Genomic DNA, 21,941 nt, shown 5'->3' on the forward strand with positions numbered 1-21,941 from the left:
GACAGGAGAAAGAAAAAGAAAAACAGGAGAGAGAAAGAGAGAGAGAAAGACAGGAGAGAGAGAGAAAGAAATTTCCAGAAAGAATGGAAGGAATGAGAGCTGAGGTGGCTTGAATTAACCAGGGAGCGACAGAGTAACCCCAGTGAAAGCATGGAAAATACAAGTGGTGCGGGGCTGTGTACTGAATTTAAAAAATTATCCCAACTGATTCCAAAATTCAACGAGGGAGACGTGGAAGCATTTTTTGGATTTTTTGAGAAATGTGCAAGGCAGTTAAAATGGCTGGCTGAGAATTGGAGTCTTCTGCTGCAAAGTAAGTTTACCGGAAAAGCCCATGAGGTTTATTCCCTGTTGCCAAATGAAAGTTCATCAAATTATGAACTGACAAAAAAAATGCTATCCTCAGGGCATGTGACCTAGTACCGGAAGCCTACCGCCAGAAGTTCTGAACCCTCATGAAACAGACTGATCAAACTTACTTGGAGTTTGAGAGAAGTAAGCAGGTGGCTTTTGACCAGTGGTTGAAGGCTCTTAAAGTGCAGCCCAGAGAGAAAACCTCAGAGAGATGATTTTGCTAGAGGAATTTAAAAACTTTTTCCCACTCTCCATAAAGACCCATGTGGAGGAACAAAAACTACATAGACCGAGGCAAGCCGCAGTTCTGGCTGATGAGTTTGCTCTAATATACAAGTCGGTTCCCCAGGGGAAAACCTTTCCTAGTCACCCCCACAAATTCAAAAAGGACAACTAAGGGAGGGTGATTGGTGGTAATCAGCAGGAGGTTTCCTTGCCTGTATTTGACCTGATGATATGAGACTTCATGGTGTCCAGAGTCAATGTTGAGGACTCCCAGGGCAACTCCCTCCCAACTGTATACCACTGTGCTGCCACCTCTGGTGAGTCTGTCCTGCCAGTGGGACAGGACATACCCAGGAATGGTGATGGTTGTGTCTGGGACATTGGATGTAAAGTATGTCCTCCCCAATCTGGTACTTTCTGCAAATCTGACGAATTTGCATTGGGTTACTGAAAAAAAGACTTGCATCTACATAGTGCTTTCCATGACCTCAGGACATCACAAAGCACTTTACAGCCAATGAAGTACTTTTGAAGCATAATCACTGTTGTAGTATAGAAAACAGGGCAGCCAATTTGCACACAGCAAGGTCCCACAAACAGCAATGTGATATGATCACATAATTTGATTTTGTGATGTTTGATGAGGGTTAAATATTGGTCAGAATACAGGTGAGAACTCCCCTGCTCTCCTTCAAAATAGTTTCATGGGATTTTTTTTAAACATCCACCTGAGAGGGCAGACAGGGTTTAATGTCTCATCCAAAAGATATCATCTCAGGTAGTGCAGCATTCTCTCACTACTACACTGGAGTGTCAGCCTAGATATTGTGCTCAAGTTCTGGGATAGGAATTGAACCCCCAACCTTCAGAGGTGAAAATTTTATAAACACCCAAATGACATCAGTGACTCCAAGTCATTGCTTTAATTTAGCAATAATTGTGATTTCAGCACCGATCCCTCAAAGACTCCATTCAGTAATTCTCTCCACTCTGGCATAACTCAAGTACTCATTATTTTCTGCCTTTCAGCTAATTTCATATTCATACCCAAGATACACCCTGAATTTACATGGCTTTGAGCTTAACTAATAGCCTTTTGGTTAGAACTTAAGGGGATTGCTGGAGGTAACTGACAGAAAAGTAAGAATTTTTTTTTTTACTTATGTTAATATGGAGCAACAAGGATCAGGAGTGCTCTTGCCTTCATGACAATACTGCGAGCCGCTGCCAGTACAGGCTTGCTCCACTCTTTATTGTCTTCCCTTCAGACCTGCATTGGTATGCCCAATTGGAATCCACAGCTCGCCATTTTCCAGCATGAAATCACTTCCCAGCCAAAGTTAATAAAAAAATTAGAAAGCATGAATGAAGTATTCATTTTTTTTGTTCGTTAACATTCCTATTCATTACAGAGTTGAGTCAATGTTCACCAAAACAGTTGTAAATTAAAAAAAATATATTTTTAACAGGTTGAAAGATAGGAACCATGGGAAAGTTAACAGTGACGCCAGAAATTATATTTGTACATTTTATCTAATACATGTTCATACAAATACTAGAAGTAAAAGTTTCATAAATAATTAATAGATATTGAATTTTGGTAATTCTGTTGGTGTACAGAGCTAGTATTAAACCCATGGTGCAAGTTCACACTGCTGCAGCATGCTAGATAAAAGCACAATTCATCACTGCTAGTTTGAATGAATTTCCACCATGTTTTAAGATGGAATGGGAGAGACTTTGAGCTAATACAAGCACTCTTCTGTCTACCTGGAGTCTATTTGAAAATGTAATTAATTCAGAAAAAATTTGCATTGATTCTTTACATTGGCTTATGAAAGGCTCCACCTTGTCATGCTGTTACTGAAAACTTGGGGTTTATTCTGGTACTTCTTCAACTGTTGGGGTTAAACATAATAGGTTCTTACATTAATACAATTGTTCAACTGATAAAATGTGTATTTATTCTGCTTAATACACAATATTAACTTTGCCTTACTTCCTGGAATATTGATTTTGTTGCCAACTAAAACATCAGATTGGACCAAGTCCATCTTCAAGTACAAACTCTCTGGATTTAGCTGTATTGATTTAAAAGATACATATGTAAGTACAAGACTAAAACATAAATCACAATTTTGTCCTGCTCACGGCTATTTATTTCTACTGCCCGATGAAGATGGCTTTCTGTATATCAAATGTAGTATAAAAATGTAAGTTGTACTTTTGGTTAAGAGGGTTGAATTTTATAAACCTGCCACTGAAATCGATGGCGAGTGAAAAAAATAATGGGCCGCACGCTAAAGAGCTGCAGCAGCGGCTCATTTAAATAGCTGGAGCGGGCTGGCCCACCCCCTCCAATCACATGGAGGGGGTGGGCTGTCCATGCCTGGTAATGGTGTCAGCTGCTTGTGCGTAGGCACTGACGCCATTTTTAAAGGGCTGTCAGCCCTACTGGGAAATTTAAATATTTAAAGGTGAAGTGAACAGAAATAAGTAAATACATTCTTTCGCCCCTCTCCCAGCCCCCCACATAAAAATTAAATTAATTATTTGTCCTTCCCCCCCCCCCAAAACACTTACCTTTGCAACCTGACCTTCCCCAGGCCCCCAAACTGCACAAATTTTCAACTTCAACCCTTCCCACCATCCCCTACACCCATGACCCTGATTTGACCCTGTTCCCTCCACTCCTGCACTGATAAACTGACCTCTGTCCCCTCCCCACAAGCGTTCTGCCTCGTTTCTTCGGACAGGGATCCAAAGGCTCATCAGTGCTGGCCGCCAAGGTAGAGATCGCGGTGGGACATCAGGAGGAGACGTAAGAGTCATTAATTCAATTATTTAAATTTATTTAAATTGCAGGCTCATTGCCGAGCAGCGGGAGGGGACTGCCACCAGGTCTCGCCGCCGCCGGTAATATTGGGCCAGGCCCTGCCGGCGTTGAGGTCCGTGGTGGGCCTCATCCGGGGCCATCTTCAAACCCCTGCCCCCCCCCCCTCCACCACGGATTCCGTTGTTGAGGGCTCCTTAAAATCCAGCCCTTAGTTTCTGGGTTATATTGAGTAGTTCACTGTGAGATTCAGTGTATGTATCTCTCCAGGACTGTTTCAAATCTGTATGTTTTTTAAAATTCATTCATGGGAAGTGGGCATCACTGGCTATGCCAGCATTTATTGCCCATCCCTAATTGCCCTTGAGAAGGTGGTGGTGAGCTGCCTTCTTGAACCCCTGCAGTCCATGTGAGGTAGGTACACCTATAGTGCTGTTAGGGAATTCCAGGATTTTGACCCAGCGACAGTGAAGGAACGGCGATATAGTTCCAAGTCAGGATGGTGTGTGACATGGACGGGAACTTGCAGCTGGTGATGTTCCCATGCATCTGCTGCTCTTGTCCTTCATTAGCCAACAGAACTCACACCACTGTGAAGAGGGATTGGTCTTCACATTTTTTTCTCCTTCCCTCACCTCCCAAATGTCGTGTCAAATGACACAAGAACAGAGCAAATGAGTGAACACAGATGTAGGATAGGATTCAAGCCTATTGATTTGGAGTTAAACCAGTGTGATTTTTTCCTACTTTCGTGCTCTTATCAAAAGCACCGAAGCCTGATACTAGTTTGCCCAATATTTTCAAAATATTCCAGCAAAGGTCATTGGAAATCAATTAGGCCCGAGAGTGCTGATGGATTCTTTTCTCTGCCCAGTCCAAGACAATTGAGTACTGTGTTGAGATCGGCTCATCTAACAGAGACCAGATTAAATGTGGGAGCTTCCCTGGGTCAGTACTACAACAGATGATGGCTATACCCTCTATGCAACCAAAGGAGTGAAACAAAATATTTTAAATAGGAGGAAAAATATGAAAAGGCACATGATCAAAAGTAAGTAACTAGTAACACCACTTATCAAAAGATTATACATATAATCCAACAGAACATTAATTACAAATGTGATTTCGAAACCATATTTTCTATGTAAAAACATAAATCGTTGTGTACTTTTATATTTATATATTTTAGAAAAACTACAAAATGCTCAAAGAGAAGAAAACTTGGAAAAAAAGCAATTCCACTTGTTATTATTGCCATGTTACTATAATGAAGATGATTAAAGAATTACCATATATAGTTCATAAAGTGTTTCTCCCATGGCTTCTCGTACATTTTCTTCCACAACTGGAAATGTACGAACAAGATGCTGAAATGAAAGATGTATAGCTTTTAATTCTCTTTCATACAAAACAAAATATTATGAAATTATTTTTAAAACAGAGTGTAACAGAAACAGAGCTCCCTCATGCTTCAAACTGTGGACTGTTCTGATTTTTTATGCCTTTAAGTTAAAATCTGCTATAAAATGGACTTCAGTTAGCCGTATCCTTAAAAGGGTGTCTTGTCTTGTGGCAGTAAATGAACAGTGTCTGGGAATATTTATATTTCTGTTGGGATCTGACGGGATGTAGTTAGTTTCCAGTTACATGATTTCACAAATTAATTACATCAGAAATTTCTAGACATTTGAAGTGAGAATGAATAAAGTGTACAACTGGGAGATGACGAAATCAATGATCATTCATTGCTGCAACCATCAAACAGGTATCACACCAACTGAGATTCCAATATGATAAAAGCAAAATACTACAGATGCTGGAAATCTGAAACAAAAACAAAAAGTGCCGGAAATACTCAGCAGGTCTGGCAGCATTTGTGGAGAGAGAAGCAAAGTTAACATTTCAGTTCTGTGACCTTTCATCAGAACTGGCAAAGTTTAGAAAAGAATGAGGTTTTAAGCAAGCGAAGGGGTGGGTGGGGGTGAGAACAATGGGGAAGGTGTTTGATAGGGCAGGAGAGATTCAATAACAAAGCTGGTCTACTCTACAGGACGAGTGGCAAACTATTTAACCTACGTTGCCTCCAGTCCAGAACCAAGGCCACTCCAACCTCTATCATCGAGCTGCAGTATGCTGGCAATGCTTGCCAATGTGCACACCCGAGGACGAGCTTCAAACCCTTGTTGATGCATTCATGGAAGCATATGAAAGAATAGGCCTTAAGCTAAACATCCGGAAGACAAAGGTCCTCTACCAGCCTGCTCCCGCAATGCAACACTGCCCCCTGACTATCAAGATCCACGGCGAACCACTGGACAATGTTGATCACTTCCCATACCTTGGGAACCTCCTCTCAGCAAGGGCAGACATTGATGATGAAATTCAGTATCGCCTCCAGTGTGCCAGCGCAGCCTTCGGTTATCTGAGGAAAAGTGTGTTTGATGGCAAAGACCTCAAATCTGGCGCCAAGCTCATGGTCTACAGGGCCACAGTGTTACCTGTCCTCCTGTATGCATCGTAAACATGGACACTGTACAGCAGACATCTCAAAGCCCTGGAGAGATATCACCAGCAGTGCCTCTGCAAGATCCTGCAGATTCAGTGGCAGGATCAAGATACTGGTCATGGCTTGATAGTTACGCTGGGCGGGCCACATCGTCTGTAAGCCTGACACAAGACTCCCAAAACAAGCTTTCTACTATGAGCTCCGTCACGGCAAGAGGCTATCAGGAGGGCAGAGGAAACGCTACAAGGATGTCCTTAAAACCTCCCCGAAAAAATGTGGCATCTCCACTGATTTGTGGGAATCTCTTGCCCAAGACTACCCAAAATGGCGAAGAAGCATCCGCGACGGTGCCAGCCAGTTCGAACAATGTCGACATGCCCAGGCAGCGATCAGGTGCAAACAGGAGAAGGAGCGTTTGGAATTTCAAGCATCCCATTCACGCCTCACCAAACACCACCTGCCCCACCTGTGGCAGAGTGTGAGGATCCAGAATTTGACTATTCAGTTAGCTAAGGACCCACAACCCTGGAGTAAAAGAAAGTCATCCTTGTTCCTGAGGGACTGCCTAAGAAGACATGTAGGCAGCGACTGAAGTTTGGCCTTGAACTCCCTACCTGAGAAATCACACCAGAACTTCGCCAGTGACCTTTGGCTGGAATAGGACAAAAGCAGTCTGCAGCAGTGCATCCATCTTCCTAAAACTCCCAGTGAACAAGGGAAAAGAATAGGCCTGCACCATTTCAAGACTTCACCCCAGGGAAAAGCAATTTTAACAGAAGACTCTTTAAAATCATCAGATCTGATGCATGTTATCTTTATAATCTCTATCTTTTCTTTAGTGTGTATGTATCTGTATGAGTGTGAGAGTGGGTGTTGTTATGAATATTTCGGCTGTTAAGCTGAATATAAGCATTTTTCTTTTAAACTTGCAAGAAAACCTGTCATTTGTCTGTTCTTGACCATTAAAGCATTCAGGGGTTAAAAAACACCTTTTTTTTTAAACGCAGTCTTCGGTCAATCAAGAGGTGAAAAAGGGGGAACCATCCCTATCATCTCTCACCTGTCCGTAACACAGGCAATGACCAACAAGAGAGAATCTAATCATGTCCCCTTTACATTCAATGGCATCACCATCGCTGAATTTCTCCCCCCCCCGACCCCCCCACCACCCCCCAATCAACATCCTGGGGGTTACCATCGACCAGAAATTGAACTGGACCAGCCATATAAATACTGTGGCTACAAGAGCAGGTCAGAGACTCAGAATTCTGCAGCGAGTAACGCACCTCCTGACTCCCCAAAGCCTGTCTACCATCTGCAAGGCACAAGTCAGCAGTGTGATGGAATACTCTTACATTTGGCTGGATAAGTGCAGCTCCAACAACACTCAAGAAGCTTGACACCATCCATGACAAAGCAGCCCACTTGATCGGCATCCCGTCCGTCACCTTAAACATTCACTCTCTCCGCCATTGGTGCACAATGCATATACAAGATGCACTGCAGCAACTCACAAAGCCTCCTTCGACAGCACCTTCCAAACCCGCAACCTCTACCACCTAGCACGACAAGGACAGCAGACACTTGGGAACACCACCAATTTCAAGTCATAAACCATCCTGACTTGGAACTATATTGCCATTCCTTCACTGTTGCTGGATCAAAAACCTGGAACTCTCTTCCTAACAGCACTGTGGGTGTACCTACACTACATGGACTGCAGCAGTTCAAGAAAGCGGCTCACAATCACCTGCTCAAGGGCAGTTGGGGATGAGCAACAAATGCTGGACTTGCCAGCAACACTCACATCCTATGAAATAATTTTTGAAAACTACTGGGGATTCATCTGTGCTCATATATATAGGAGCACGACATGTAGTGTGTGTCTCTGTAAATAAAAGACTAGGCTCCAGTTCTATCTTTCACTGCCTGGCTATCTGTGTTGTACCAAGAAGCACCTGTCCTCCCAGTGTGCAACCCTCAGATCCTAACTCAGTAATTGGCTTGAAATGAATTGCTTTCCAAGTGTAATGCAGAATTTAGGGAAGGATTCCTGAGCAAATGACAGAGTTGAAGAGATGATGTCACCTGTCCAAAATTCCCTCGCTTCCCATTTACTCATGAGAATATGTGCCACTCCTTACAAGGCACAATTTTCTAGGCACAAGTACTTAATGAAAGCAGTTTGTGAACACATTTGGTCATATCCTGGGCTCATTGCAGGTATTGCAAAACTGTTTTTTAAACTTATTTTATGCTCAAGAAGCCTTTCCTAAATTCTGCAATTCTCTTGGAAAGCAATTCATTTCAAGCCAATTACTGAGTTAGGATCTGAGGGTTGCACTGTGGGCCTCCCAATGAGAACTGAATGTTGCATGATTTATATGTTGGAACAAGAGGAGCAACAGGTGGATGGAAGGGAAGCCAGATTAATCAGGCAGCACCAGAGAACAGCCAGACCATCCAGGCAGTACCCGTCCAGAAGGATGTTTATATCCAGGTGTACTTTCCAAAACCTTTCCCAGGAGCTTTGTCTCAGGAAGCTGTGCTTTATTCATAAAGCTTTGGAAGAGGTCTGTTAATTGCTGCAGCCAGATCTGCAGCTGAGGCTCATTGCACATACAACCCTTACTGTGGCACAGAAAGTGACCACAACACTCAATTTCCATGTCACTGGCTCCTTCCAGGGAAGCATAGACTATTATCATATCAGTCAATTTACTGCACACGCCTCTGTAAGACATCACCAATGACCTATTTGCCAAGACAGCTCAATTTATATAATTTGGCAATGCTCCCACACAGAAAAAGTCATCAACTTTTTCAGAATTGCTGCATTCCCAGCGTTGTTAGGACTACTGATTGGCACCCATATGACACGCTGTGCCCCAAATGTATTTATATGAACCACAATGACTTCCATTCCCTAATTGTGCAGCTGATATGTGCTGAATGGCACAACCTCTTGTACTTGAATTCACGATTTACTGGAAGCTGTCATGATGCTTATGTTTACTGGTTTCTAAATTTGCTTTTTCTGTAATTTTCTCCCCTTTGCTGCCAATTCCTAAAGGCACTGACTTTGGGTACCACAGTTTTTCACATGTGAGCCAGACAGTCAATGCCAGCAGGAAGATAACACAGCTGAGCCTGATTCCATCCTTGCCCTCATCCAAGTAGATACACTTTCCAGAGTCCCAAAAGGATGAGCGGCTTTCCTTCCCTAAAGAATATTAACAAACTAGTTAGCTTTTTATGATAATCTGACAGCTTCATGGTCACTTTCCCGATACCTTTTCTTCCAGACATTTTTTAAACTAAATTCAAATTCTCAAAATGCAATGGTGAGATTTGAACTCACACTCACTGGATTATTTGTCTAGGTCTCTGGATTACTGATCCAGTAGCATAACTACGACACTGCCATACCTGATATGATGATGAACATTTTGACTGAATTAGTTCAATTTCACAATAATTGTCATGGACCGTTAAGAAAATTAGAACTTGCATTTAGGTAGCAGCTTTCACGACTAATTAAGTACTTTTAAAGTGTAATCATTATTGTAATGTAGGGAAACGTGGCAGCCAAGGTCACTTAATGAGCCATCTGGGGAACATGTTTATAATCAAATTTAATACAGAAATTTCAATATTTCCTTTATCAATAATGACAAATCTATGTCTTAGCATTTTCTAATCAGTACTTTGATAATATATATTCAAAAAATTGGCTGCGTTTCTAAGTGATTTTTTTCTACACCTTTAATTACTGAACTGTGAATCCAATAATATATATTTTATCATGAGTATAATCACTTTAGTTATTTGAACATGGGTTCACCTGTCCTCTACAATTACCCTCCAAGATGCAAGGGGTAATTATGCTGATTTCACACTGTTGGCCGGGAACTTCACCGATTGGCAGCAAATGTTTGGAAATCATGGGTTCACTTCTCATGATTTCCCAACTGATGTCAAGTGAAGCATCCTCAGACTTGTAAAATTACCCCCATAATGACATGCTTACTTCCAATGTCAAACTAGCCTGTCTTTGGCTGTCAGCATGCTCCAGGTTCCCCATTGCAATCATGAGGTGATGCACCACTCTGAGCTGCAGCAATTCCTCAGCTATCTCAGCAGATTCTTGAATGAGTAGACTGTGAAAGGTAAAAGGTTATAAAACAGATTTAAAGCAATTATAAATTCTACAATTAGAATGAATAATAAAATAATATTGCTGAAAATAGAGACATGTTGTCGAAGCTTTTCATCTTGCACTCATCAGGACAATCGCAAGAATAACCAATGTAAGGGAAAACAACAATTTACACTGCATGAGAAGAGAGTGCTGATTCTCATGCAGTATAAGTTGTTGTTTTCCCTTACATTGGTTATTCTTGCGATTGTCCTGATGAGTGCAAGAAGAAAAGCTTTGACAACATGTCTCTATTTTCAGCAATACTCAGGTTAGGTACTACTAAATTACTCTAAATAAAATAATAATTAATTTAACTTCTCCCCCTAAAAATTAGTTTTACTTCTCTCCAAGAGAAATAAGTTCTTATCTAGATATCAGTGCTGGGAAATAGACCACGTTTGTGCTTGTTGGTATCAAGCATTCTAGGTCAGATGTGACAGTAGCCAGACGCAGAGCAAAATGCTCTTTATTGTGTCAATACATATCTTAACCACAAGGTCAAAAGAATATTTTCTAGTGCAGTGGTATGATTTTTTTTCCTATCCACACTATCCATTCTAATTGTAATTGAAATGTTTGTATCAATTATCGTCAAACTATTGAAAGTTGAAAAAGAAAAAGACTCGCACTTATATAGCTTTTTTCATGATTTCAGGACGTCGCAAAGCATTTCACTGCCAATGAAGTATTTTTTGAAGTGTAGTCATTGTTGTAATGTGGGAAACGTGGCAACCAGTTTGTACACAGAAAGCTCCCACAAATAGCCATATGATAATTTTTTTTTATTCATTCATGGGATGTGGGCGTCGCTGGCCAGGCCAGCATTTATTGCCCATCCCTAATTGCCCTTGAGAAGGTGATGGTGGGCTGCCTTCTTTAACTGCTGCAGTCCATGTAGCGTAGGTACACCCACAGTGCTGTTAGGAAGGGAGTTTCAGGATTTTGACCCAGCGACAGTGAAGGAACGGTGATATAGTTCCAAGTCAGGATGGTGTGTGACTTGGAGGGGAACTTGCAGGTGATGGTGTTCCCATGCATTTGCTGCCCTTGTCTTTCTAGTTGGTAGAGGTTGCGGGTTTGGAAGGTGCTGTCTAAGGAGCCTTGGTGCATTGCTGCAGTGCATCTTGTAGATAGTACACACTGCTGCCACTGTGCATCGGTGGTGGAGGGAGTGAATGTTTGTAGATGGGGTACCAATTCAGCGGGCAGCTTTGTCCTGGATGGTGTAGAGCTTCTTGAGTTTTGTTGGAGCTGCACCCATCCAGGCAAGTGGAGAGTATTCCATCACACTCCTGACTTGTGCCTTGTAGATGGTGGTTAGGCTTTGGGCAGTCAGGAAGTGAGTTACTCGCCGCAGGATTCCTAGCCTCTGGCCTGCTCCTGTAGCCACGGTATTTATATGGCTACTCCAGTTCAGTTTCTGGTCAATGGTAGCCCTAGGATGTTGATAGTGGGGGATTCAGCGATGGTAATGCCATTGAATGTCAAGGGGAGATGGTTAGATTCTCTCTTGTTGGAGATGGTCATTGCCTGGCACTTGTGTGGCACGAATGTTACTTATCAGCCCAAGCCTGGATATTGTCCAGGTCTTGCTGCATTTCTACACGGACTGCTTCAGTATCTGAGGAGTCACGAATGGTGCTGAACATTGTGCAATCATCAGCGAACATCCCCACTTCTGACCTTATGATTGAAGGAAGGTCATTGATGAAGCAGCTGAAGATGGTTGGGCCCAGGACACTACCCTGAGGAACTCCTGCAGTGATGTCCTGGAGCTCAGATGATTGACCTCCAACAACCACAACCATCTTCCGTTGCGCTAGGTATGACTCCAGCCAGCAGAGGGTTTTCTCCCTGATTCCCATTGACCTAGTTTTGCTAGAGCTCCTTCATGCCATACTCAGTCAAATGCTGCCTTGATGTCAAGAGCAGTCACTCTCACCTCACCTCTTAAGTTCAGCTCTTTTCTCCATGTTTGAACCAAGGCTGTAATGAGGTCAGGAGCTGGAGCTGAGTGGCCCTAGCGGAACCCAAACTGAGTGTCACTGAGTAGGTTATTGCTAAGCAAGTGTCACTTGATGGCACTGTTGATGACACCTTCCATCACTTTACTGATGATTGAGAGTAGGCTGATGGGGCGGTAATTGGCTGAGTTGGACTTGTCCTGCTTTTTGTGTACAGGACATACCTGGGCAATTTTCCACATTGCAGGGTAGATGCCAGTGTTCTAGCTGTACTGGAACAACTTGGCTAGGGGTGCAGCAAATTCTGGAGCACAGGTCTTCAGTACTATTGCCGGAATATTGTCAGGGCCCATAGTCTTTGCAGTATCCAGTGCTTTCAGTCGTTTCTTGCTAACATGCGGAGTGAATCGAATTGGCTGAAGTCTGGCATCTGTGATGCTGGGGACTTCAGGAGGAGACCGAGATGGATCATCAACTCGGCACTTCTGGCTGAAGATTGTTGTAAATGCTTCAGTCTTATCTTTCGCACTGATGTACTGGGCTCCCCCATCATTGAGGATAGGGATATTTGTGGAGCCACCTTCTCCAGTTAGTTGTTTAATTGTCCACCACTATTCACGGCTGGATGTAGAAGGACTGCAGAGCTTAAATCTGATCTGCTTACGCGGTTTGGCACGCAGATAGTCCTGTGTTGTAGCTTTGCCAGGTTGACACTCATTTTGAGGTATGCCTGTTGCTGCCCCTGGCATGCCCTCCTGCACTCTTCATCGAACCAGGGTTGGTCTCCTGGCTTGATGGTAATGGTAGAGTGGGGGATATGCCGGGCCATGAGGTTACAGATTGTGGTTAGTACAATTCTGCTGCTGCTGATGGCGCACAGCGCCTCACGGATGCCCATTTTTGCATTGCTAGATCTGTTCAAAATGTATCCCATTTCGCACGGTGGTAGTGCCACACAAAATGATGGAGGGTATCCTCAATGTGAAGGCGGGACTTTATCTCCACAACGACTGTGCGGTGGTCACTCCTACCAATACTGTCATGGACAGATGCATCTGCGGCAGGCAGATCGGTGAGGACGAGGTCAAGTATATTTTCCCCTCTTGCTGGTTCCCTCACCACCTGCCGCAGACCCAGTCTAGCAGATATGTCCTTTAGGACTTGGCCAGCTTGGTCAGTAGTGGTGCTACCGAGCCACTCTTGATGATGGGCATTGAAGTCCCCCACCCAGAGTACATTCTGTGCCCTCGCCATCCTCAGTGCTTTCTCCAAGTGCTGTTCAACATGGAGGAGTACTGACTCATCAGCTGAGGGAGGGCAGTAGGTGGTAATCAGCAGGAGGTTTCCTTGTCCATGTTTGATCTGATGCCATGAGACTTCATGGGGTCCAGAGTCGATGTTGAGGACTCCCAGGGCAACTCCCTCCCTACTGTATACCACTGTGCCACCACCTCTGGTGGATCTGTCCTGCCAGTGGGACGGGACATACCCAGGGATGGTGATGGCAGTGTCTGCTACATTGTCTGTCATGTATGATTCCGTGAGTATTACTATGTCAGACTATTGCTTGACTAGTCTGTGGGATAGCTCTCCCAACTTTGGCACAAGCCCCCAGATGTTAGTAAGGAGGACTTTGCAGGGTCCACAGGGCTGTTGTCGTTTCCGGTGCCTAGGTCGATGCCGGGTTGTCCGTCCGGTTTCATTCCTTTTTATTGACTTCGTAGTGATTAGATACAACTGAGTGGCTTGCTAGGCCATTTCAGAGGGCATGTAAGAGTCAACCACATTGCTGTGGGTCTGGAGTCACATGTAGGTCAGACCAGGTAAGGACAGCAGATTTCCTTCCCTAAAGGACATTAGTGAACCAGATGGGTTTTTACAACAATCGACAATGGTTTCATGGCCATCATTAGACTAGCTTTTTAATTCCAGATTTATTAATTGAATTCAAATTCCACCTTCTGCTGTGGTGGGATTTGAACCCATGTCCCCAGAGCAATACCCTGTGTCTCTGGGTTACTAGTCCAGTGACAATACCACTATGCCACTGCCTCCAGATAATGACCAGATAATCTGTTTTTTTAAGTGATGTTGATTGAGGGATAAATATTGGCCAGGACACTGGAGATAGCTCCCTTGCTGTTCTTTGTAATCATGCATGAAATCTTTTACATCCACTTGAGAGGTCAAACAGGGCCTTGATTTATCTACTGTCTCATCCGAAACATGGCACCTCTGACAGTGCAGCACTCCTTCACTACTGCACTGAACTGTCAGCCTAGATTTTTATGCTGAAGTCTCTGAAGTGGGACTTGAACTCCCACCTACTACTCAGAGGCGAGAGTGCTACCAACTGAGCCATGGCTGACACTATTTGGTGCCCTCCTACACTAAAAGCTAAGTTCCTCAAACCAATTTCATGTAAGATCTTAGAACCAGGAGAGTTGACCATGCCCCCCTTCCATAGCTGCTTCTGGTTAAAGAATGATGCCTGATAGCAAGTTACTATTCATTGTTTCATGTGAAGAGTGTGTGATGTGATAGCACCTAAAGATGGAAGGGAAGATTTAAAAAAAGTTACAGAATTGCAAGGCAAATTGTCTCTATTTTATAAATTGCTCAGGTAACTGATTTCGTTGTCAACAATACTGAATATGGAAACTGTAACCTCTGCACAATGCTCTAGTCTGAAATGTGGCCTTCATTTACCAGTACGTCAAGACATTTAAGGACCAAGTCTGCACTTCCAGGAAGAAATGAATTAAAAATGGATGGAATGTATGAACTGTGTGACCATGAATTTGCACCTACTAGAAATATGGAATCAACCCTTTCTTTCTCAGTCAATTTATCAATGTGTTAAAAAGCTTACATTTGGTATGTATATCCACTCCAAAGAGTTATTTCTTGTAATACTTGTCATGTTAACATTTACAATGGAAACTGCTAAGTAAGCATTTCTAATAAGAAATATCATTCCAATGCTTTTTGAAAAAAAATTGTCCATCATTTTGTTTCTCAGTAATTGAAATTTCTGAAGTCCAAAATAAGATTTTAAACAGATTTAAAAATTCCAAACAGAACCTTACATTGGGATGTTATCTCCAACATGGCTAAAACAGGCCTAATGTTATAAAACAGAATATCCTGCAGCTCACTGCACTAGGCCACAGGAGATCTGTCAGTATACCATAACAGTTTCCTTGGTTTGTCAACTATTGTTCGATTAGTGATTTGCAATATTAGTGGCAATGCAGAAACTCACTTGGATTTTCTTCAATAAAATCATTTGGCACATGACTTACCCTATAACTTTTGCTGCTGCAGCCTGTTGTACAAACAAAGGTAAGGATTCTGAAAGGTTTGTTGTGGGTTCATCTAAATGTAAAAGAAAATTACTGTCTTAAGAAATGTTAGAGACAATTAGATGGCAGTAAAATTATATAATTTTATTGGTGTTTAAGTTATGCTGAATATATAAATTAAAAACAAAACAAAAACTTAACTTGTGAAAATGATTTCCAGGTGCAAATACAGCTTTGTGTTAGAAAACAAAATAACAGCATTCTAGATGGCTCATTTGGGAAAAGCAATGTGTAGCTGAGCTATAAAGAACAGTAGGTCCTAAGTTTAATTTTTAAAAATTCTTTTAAGGGATGTGGGCATCGCTGGCCAGGCCAGCATTTATTGCCCATCCCTAATTGCCCTTGAGAAGGTGATGGTAAGCTGCCTTCTTGAACTGCTGCTGTCCATGTGGGGTAGGTACATTCACAGTGCTATGAGGAAGGGAGTTCCAGGATTTTGACCCAGTGACAGTGAAGAAATGGCGATATAGTTCCAAATCAGGATGGTGTGTGGTTTGGAGAGGAACTTGCAGTTGGTGGTGTTCCCATGCATCTGCTGCCCTTTTCCTTCTAGGTGGTAGAGGTCGTGGGTTTGGAAGGTGCTGTCGAAGGTCCTTATCTGGTCTGTATTGAATTAGTTGATCTTAGTGAAATACATTTCACCTAAGTACTACCTATTTAGGGAAGGAATGTATCAGTCAGAGTTCCCAGTTACTTCTGCTGGTAAATTTGCACATGTACACATTGATTCAGGATTAGCTTGGGGGTACATGGACCTTATATGATACTGTCATGCTAGGCCCCCACCTGCCAAGAATGAGGCACATTAATTTTGTCATGAACATTGATTTTAAACTGTTACTGGAGTTAAGAAAGGACTTGTTAAACAGATCAGCCATGGCTGGAAAAGACATTTGCATATTAACAGACAGTATTTGGAAGGACAAAGCAGCCATTCCCCAACATTCAACCCACAATGGACGTTTGATCACCAGATGTTGAAGGTGGGGGAGCTTGCATTCAGGTTGACTGCTAAGATGGCCGAATACACAAACAGACATGATCAAACCAGCTAGTCACATGACTAACCTGCTGGGAAACCTGACTTTTTTGCATTTGTACAAGCAGTTTGGGCAGAGTGTTTGTTTGCTCCTGGACTGAGAAGATCTCTCTCCTGTCCGCTCCCATCTCTTTCTCACAAACCTCTGAATCCACTGAAGACACATGAACCCCAAGAGAGAAAAGTCTCCTACAGTGAACAAGGTTTAAGAAGAATACTGGGCTCCAATGAAAAGTAAGATTTACCTACAATCAGAGACTCTACAGTGAGCTCGAAGAACCGTAACAACAACTTTTCAGATATTGCCTCAAACCTTTCCACTTTATTTTTCTTCTGCTCTTTTCTGTCTCTACTTGCATGTGTGTATCGCGTATGCATGCTAGTGTGGAGTGCGGCATGTATCCGTAGGCGTTAACTGAATTAGAGTTTACGCTTAAGTTTAATAAATTTCAACTTTTCTTCTTTAAACCCAAGAAAGCCTGTTTGTGCTGTGCTCAGCTGTATCTTTCCTTATAATTGGAAAGCAGTGAACAAGGATTCACCAAGGTGGACCTAAAAACAGTGTGTTAAAAATTAAACCCTGTTACAATAAGACCAGGTGAAGGCTGAGAGGGATCACGAGCCTGGTCATAACAGAAATTTGGTGCTAACATCTGGAACTGACCCACAGACAAACGGGAAATTGGAAGTGGGAAGCCAAATTGTTCCCAATCAAAAAAAAAAGCAAGATTTCAAGACAGGTTTTCTTGTGGTTGTGTGTGCTTGAATACTAACATGTCTGTGACTGAAGCTAGTAGCTTTCCAAGCCAGGGTGAAGTAACTTGGAATAAGTTAAAATCACTGTCTTTGGAGGAGTTGAGGAAAATGGCCGAGCAATGTGGGATCACTGTACGTGGCAAGGCTCGGAAGCCTGAACTCCTAAGGCTAGTGGCCAATCATTTTTCCCTTGAATCTGAAGAAGCAGAAACAGGGTTAAAAGCAGACTCCGACAGGGTATTGTTAGCAAAGATATAATTGGAACAGAGGAAACTTGAATTTGAGGAGAGGGAGAGAGAAAGAATATTCCAGAAGGAATGCGAAGAGAGAGAGTTGAAGTGACTTGAGTTAACTAGGGGACGACAGAGTAACCCCAGTGAAAGCATGGCAAATGGAATTTACTCCTGAAAAGTGTGAGGTAATGGATTTTGGGAGGACTAACAAGGCAAGGGAATATACAATAGATGGTAGGGATATGGGATACTTGCCTTTATTAGCCGAGGCATAGAATATAAAAGCAGGGAGGTTATGATGGGAGCTGTATAAAACACTAGTTAGGCCACAGCTGGAGTACTGTGTACAGTTCTGGTCACCACACTATAGGAAGGATGTGATTGCACTGGAGAGGGTGCAGAGGATATTCACCAGGATGTTGCCTGGACTGGAGGATTTCAGCTATGACGAGAGACTGAAAAGGCTAGGGTTGTTTTCCTTGGAGCAGAGAAGGCTGAGGGAGGACATGATTGAGGTGTACAAGATTATGAGGGGCATTGATAGGTTAGATAGGAAAAAACTTTTTCCCTTAGCGGAGGGGTCAAGAACCAGGGGACATAGATTTAGGGTTGGGTAATTCAGGGCTGGGTACAAAATTGTTAAGACTAGCTCAACTAATTCCAAAATTCAATGAGAAGGATGTAGAAGAATTTTTTGTGTCCTTTGAGAAACTGGCAAGGCAGCTTAAATGACCAGCTGAGACCTGGCCTCTTTTACTACAAAGCAAACTAATAAGCCCAAGAGGTTTATTCCCTGTTGCCAGATGAGAGTTCATCCAATTATGAACTGACCAAAAATGCTATCCTCAGGGCATATGAATTAGTGCCCGAAGCCTATCGCCAAAAGTTTAGAACCCTCAAGAAGCAAGCTAGTCAAACTTAGAGTTTAAAGGAAGTAAGCAGCTGGCTTTTGACCAGTGGCTGAGGACTCTTAAAGTACAGCTCAGCTATGAGAATCTCAGAGAAGTAATTCTATTAGATGAGTTTAAACACTCTCTCCCACTCTCCATAAAGACCCATGTAGAGGAACAGTGAGTCCAGAGAGCACGGCAAGCGGCCATTCTGGCCGATGAGTGTAGGCTTTAATTTATTAGTCAGTTTGCCAGGGGAGAACCTTTCCTAGTCACCCCCACAAATCTGAAAAGACAAAGGGTGGGAAGGTGATAGGACCACCAGCAGTCCTGGGAGAGAAAGGAAAGCAGGAGACAAAGGGGGCCCTCCTCTAGCCAAAAAGGAAGGTGCTGTGAGCAAGAGTGAGACCCAGAGACCTGCGTGCTTCCATTGTAAAAAAGCAGGGCATTTAAAAGCTGACTGCTGGAAACTAAAGGGAAAACTGGTAGGGTTAATCAGGGCACATACGCTCAGTGAAGAAGTGAACCTGATGGAATGCACAGCAGAACAAGCTGTGGCTTTAACTGCAGTAAGAGTAAGACCCAACAAGCTTACAGTTACAAGTGCAGGAAAGTTTAACAGGATTCTTGAAGGTTATCAGGGTTTTGTGTCTGAAGGGAAAGTAACCCCATACCCCTCAAGTGGGGCAAGCAAGCCCATAGTGATCCTCAGGGACACAGGGGCTACTAGATCCCTTTTACTGGGAAAAGATCTGACCTTTCCCCAGAGTGCAGTGAACACCAAAATGGTGATGAATGGTATTGGAGGGCAGTGTATGCCTGAATCTGTACACAGGGTGCACCTGGAGTGCGACCTAGTTTCGGGACTGGTGACCGTAGGGATTGTCCCTAGTTTGCCTATGGATGAGGTTGACCTGCTCCTAGGTAATGATCTGGCGGGTATGAAGATGGTAGCCCCCTCAGTAGTGAAAGAAAGACCACAGGAGGTCAGAGAGACAGGGCAGTGGCGGGAGACAGACCCCACCTTCAACATCTGGTGATCAAAAGTCTATTGTGTGTTGAATGTGTCAGGGAATGGCTGCTTTGTCCTTCCAAACACTGTCTGTTAGTATGCAAATGTTTTTTCCAGCCACGGCTGATCTGTTCAACAAGTCCTTTCTTAACTTCAGTAACAGTTTAAAATCAATGTTCATGACAAAATGAATGTGCCTCATTATTGGCAGATGGGGGCCTAGCAAGACACCTCCAGACCCAGCGGAATGAAATGTGATTTGAGAAAAGCACATTTCATTAAAAGGGTCGAGAGAAAAATGTAAGATACAGAAAAAGCCATGCATTTCTCTCATTCATTCCCATTCATTCAAAAATCCTAAGACTTATTACAGCTGGTCTTCTCTTGGTGCCAGTGCTGCTTTAATTGCCCCCTTTTGGTAACCCAGTAAACATGTGTTTTCTTTTGGGAAGTTTCTTTTCCTTTTGCCCATTTCCATGACTGCCTCGGGTCTTTGCTCCTGCTGAGGTAATTTTGTTTTAAAAAAAGACTCAGTAATGGGTGGGTTTATTCTGAACTCTATTTCAGTGCTTTGCTGAGTCATGCAAAGGCTTTTGACTTCAGGGGATGGGTGATTCGTTTTTTTTGCTGACTGTGGGAGAGGATTCTTTATTAATCTCCCCTTTGTTCCAGAGGACACTCCTGCCTGCAGGTATGTGTGCAAGAGTGTGGCACTTCGACTAGGTGAGGCATCACCCTCACGGTTTCTCTGCCCCCTAGAGGTCTTTTTTGCCTCTGCAGGTTCCTGTAAATGCTGTTAGAAACTCTGATGGGGTGCTTCTAGTGTCTGCATTTACGTAGGAGGATGAGGTGTCTAGCTTCTCACATTTTTTGGGGTTTGCTGACTGGACAGTAGGGGTTTTCATCCAGGATTCCTCCCGGACTTCGTTTAACCTGTCCTCTTGTTCACTTTTTCTCCTTCCCTGTCTAACCTTTTGCCACCCTTGTGCCTGTCTGTCCCTTTTTGTTCTCGGCGTGGGTCCCTTACAGTTCACCAGCCCTCTGCTGGAGGATCCTCCTACCACCGGTACAGGACTTAGGGGTGCAGGTTTCACTGTAGGTTGGGGTTTCCCCTCAACCTGGCACATGTGGCAACTCTTGCAGTACTCCACCACCTCTTTGTGGAATTTTGGTCAGTCAAACTGCTGTCTTATGCGAGCTTTGGTCTTTCATATACCGGCATGTACAGCCACTGTAGTGAGCCCTTCTTAATATTTCTCTCCGCTACCCCTGCAGCACCACTAACTGGTGAACTACTGCCCATTCTTTGCTCTCAGTTCTGTGAGAAGAACTCCATCTCTTCATCAGTACCTCATTCTTTAAATAGTAGCAATCAGGGACTCTCTCTGCTTCACTTTCAGACTGGGCAGCCTGTGCTAACTCTCGCAATACTGGGTCGGCTCGCTGAGCCTCACCTAGGGAAAATCCATTTAATTCATTCCCTGGGTCTCCTAACTTTCCAAAGAAAGTCTTGGACAGGCAGACTTCATGGCCATCTGCCTGCAGTGCCAATGCAGTCTCCTATAGGGGAGCTGGTTTGATCATGGCCTGATCCACTACACATTCAGGGAAACTGCAGGGGTCTGTCTCCCGCCACTGCCCTGTCTCTCTGACCTCCTGTGGTCTTTCTTTCACTACTGAGGGGGCTACCACCTTCATACCCGCCAGATCATTACCTAGGAGCAGGTCAAACTCGTCCATAGGCAAACTAGGGACAATCCCTACCTGCCAAGAATGAGGCATATTAATTTTGTCATATGAGCACTGATTTTAAACTGTTGCTGGAGTGAGGAATTGACTTGTTAAACAGATCAGCCGTGGCTGGAAAAAACATTTGCATACTAACAGACAGTGCTTGGAGGGACAAAGGGGCTGTTCCCTGCTCCAATTTAACCCACAATGGACTTGGAGCACCAGGTATTTTGTGTAAGAAGAGACATTCCAGGGTCGGCTAAGACAAGAGAATCCACAAACAGACGTGGTCAGACCAGCTAGTCACATAACTAACCTGCTTGGCAACCTGGGTTTTTCTGAATTAGAGACTGAACTAAGAAAAGACTGTTTGCTCCTGGAGTGAGCAGAACTCTCCTGTCTGCTCCCATCTCTTTCTCACAAGCCTCTGAACACAGAGGACACATGAACTTCAAGAGAGAAAAGTCTCCTACATCAAACATGGTTTAAGAAGAATACTGGGCCTCAACGAAAAGCAAGACCTACCTACAATCAAAGACTTTACAGCGAGTTCGAAGAACAGTAACCAAAACCATCTTCAGATATTGCCTCAAACATTTCCAATTTATTTCTTCTGCCCTTTTCTGTCTCTGCATGTGTGTATCACATATGCATGCTAGCGTGGGCGCGTCGCGTATCCGTAGGTGTTAACCAAACTAGAGTTTAAGTTTAATAAAGTTCAACCTTTTTTCTTTAAACCTAAGAAAACCTGTTTGACTAGTTTCTTTGCCTTATAATTGAAAGTTAGTGAACAAGGATTCACTAAGGGGGAGCTGAAAAAAATGGTGTGTTT

General features: G+C 43.3%; 1 protein-coding gene across 5 annotated transcripts in view; it reads right to left on the minus strand.

The window, feature by feature from the left end:
• Positions 1-1,148: 1,148 nt before the first annotated feature.
• Positions 1,149-21,941, minus strand: part of armh1 (armadillo like helical domain containing 1) — a 75,733-nt gene continuing 54,940 nt past the window's right edge. For 4 of the 5 annotated variants that reach the window (XM_068037115.1, XM_068037116.1, XM_068037114.1 and 1 more), the window contains 5 exons: positions 15,389-15,461; positions 9,949-10,078; positions 4,702-4,779; positions 2,579-2,660; positions 1,149-2,477 (listed from right to left, as the gene is read on the minus strand). In XM_068037115.1, coding sequence (XP_067893216.1) covers positions 2,458-2,477; positions 2,579-2,660; positions 4,702-4,779; positions 9,949-10,078; positions 15,389-15,461 — 383 coding nt within the window. In that variant the 3' untranslated portion in view covers positions 1,149-2,457. Of the gene's footprint in view, positions 2,478-2,573; positions 2,661-4,701; positions 4,780-9,948; positions 10,079-15,388; positions 15,462-21,941 lie in introns of those variants that run through there. The other variant, XM_068037117.1, reaches the window with a different exon arrangement.

The sequence above is a fragment of the Heterodontus francisci genome, chromosome 8 (genome assembly GCF_036365525.1).
Source record: "Heterodontus francisci isolate sHetFra1 chromosome 8, sHetFra1.hap1, whole genome shotgun sequence".
Classification (NCBI taxonomy): Eukaryota; Metazoa; Chordata; class Chondrichthyes; order Heterodontiformes; family Heterodontidae; genus Heterodontus; species Heterodontus francisci.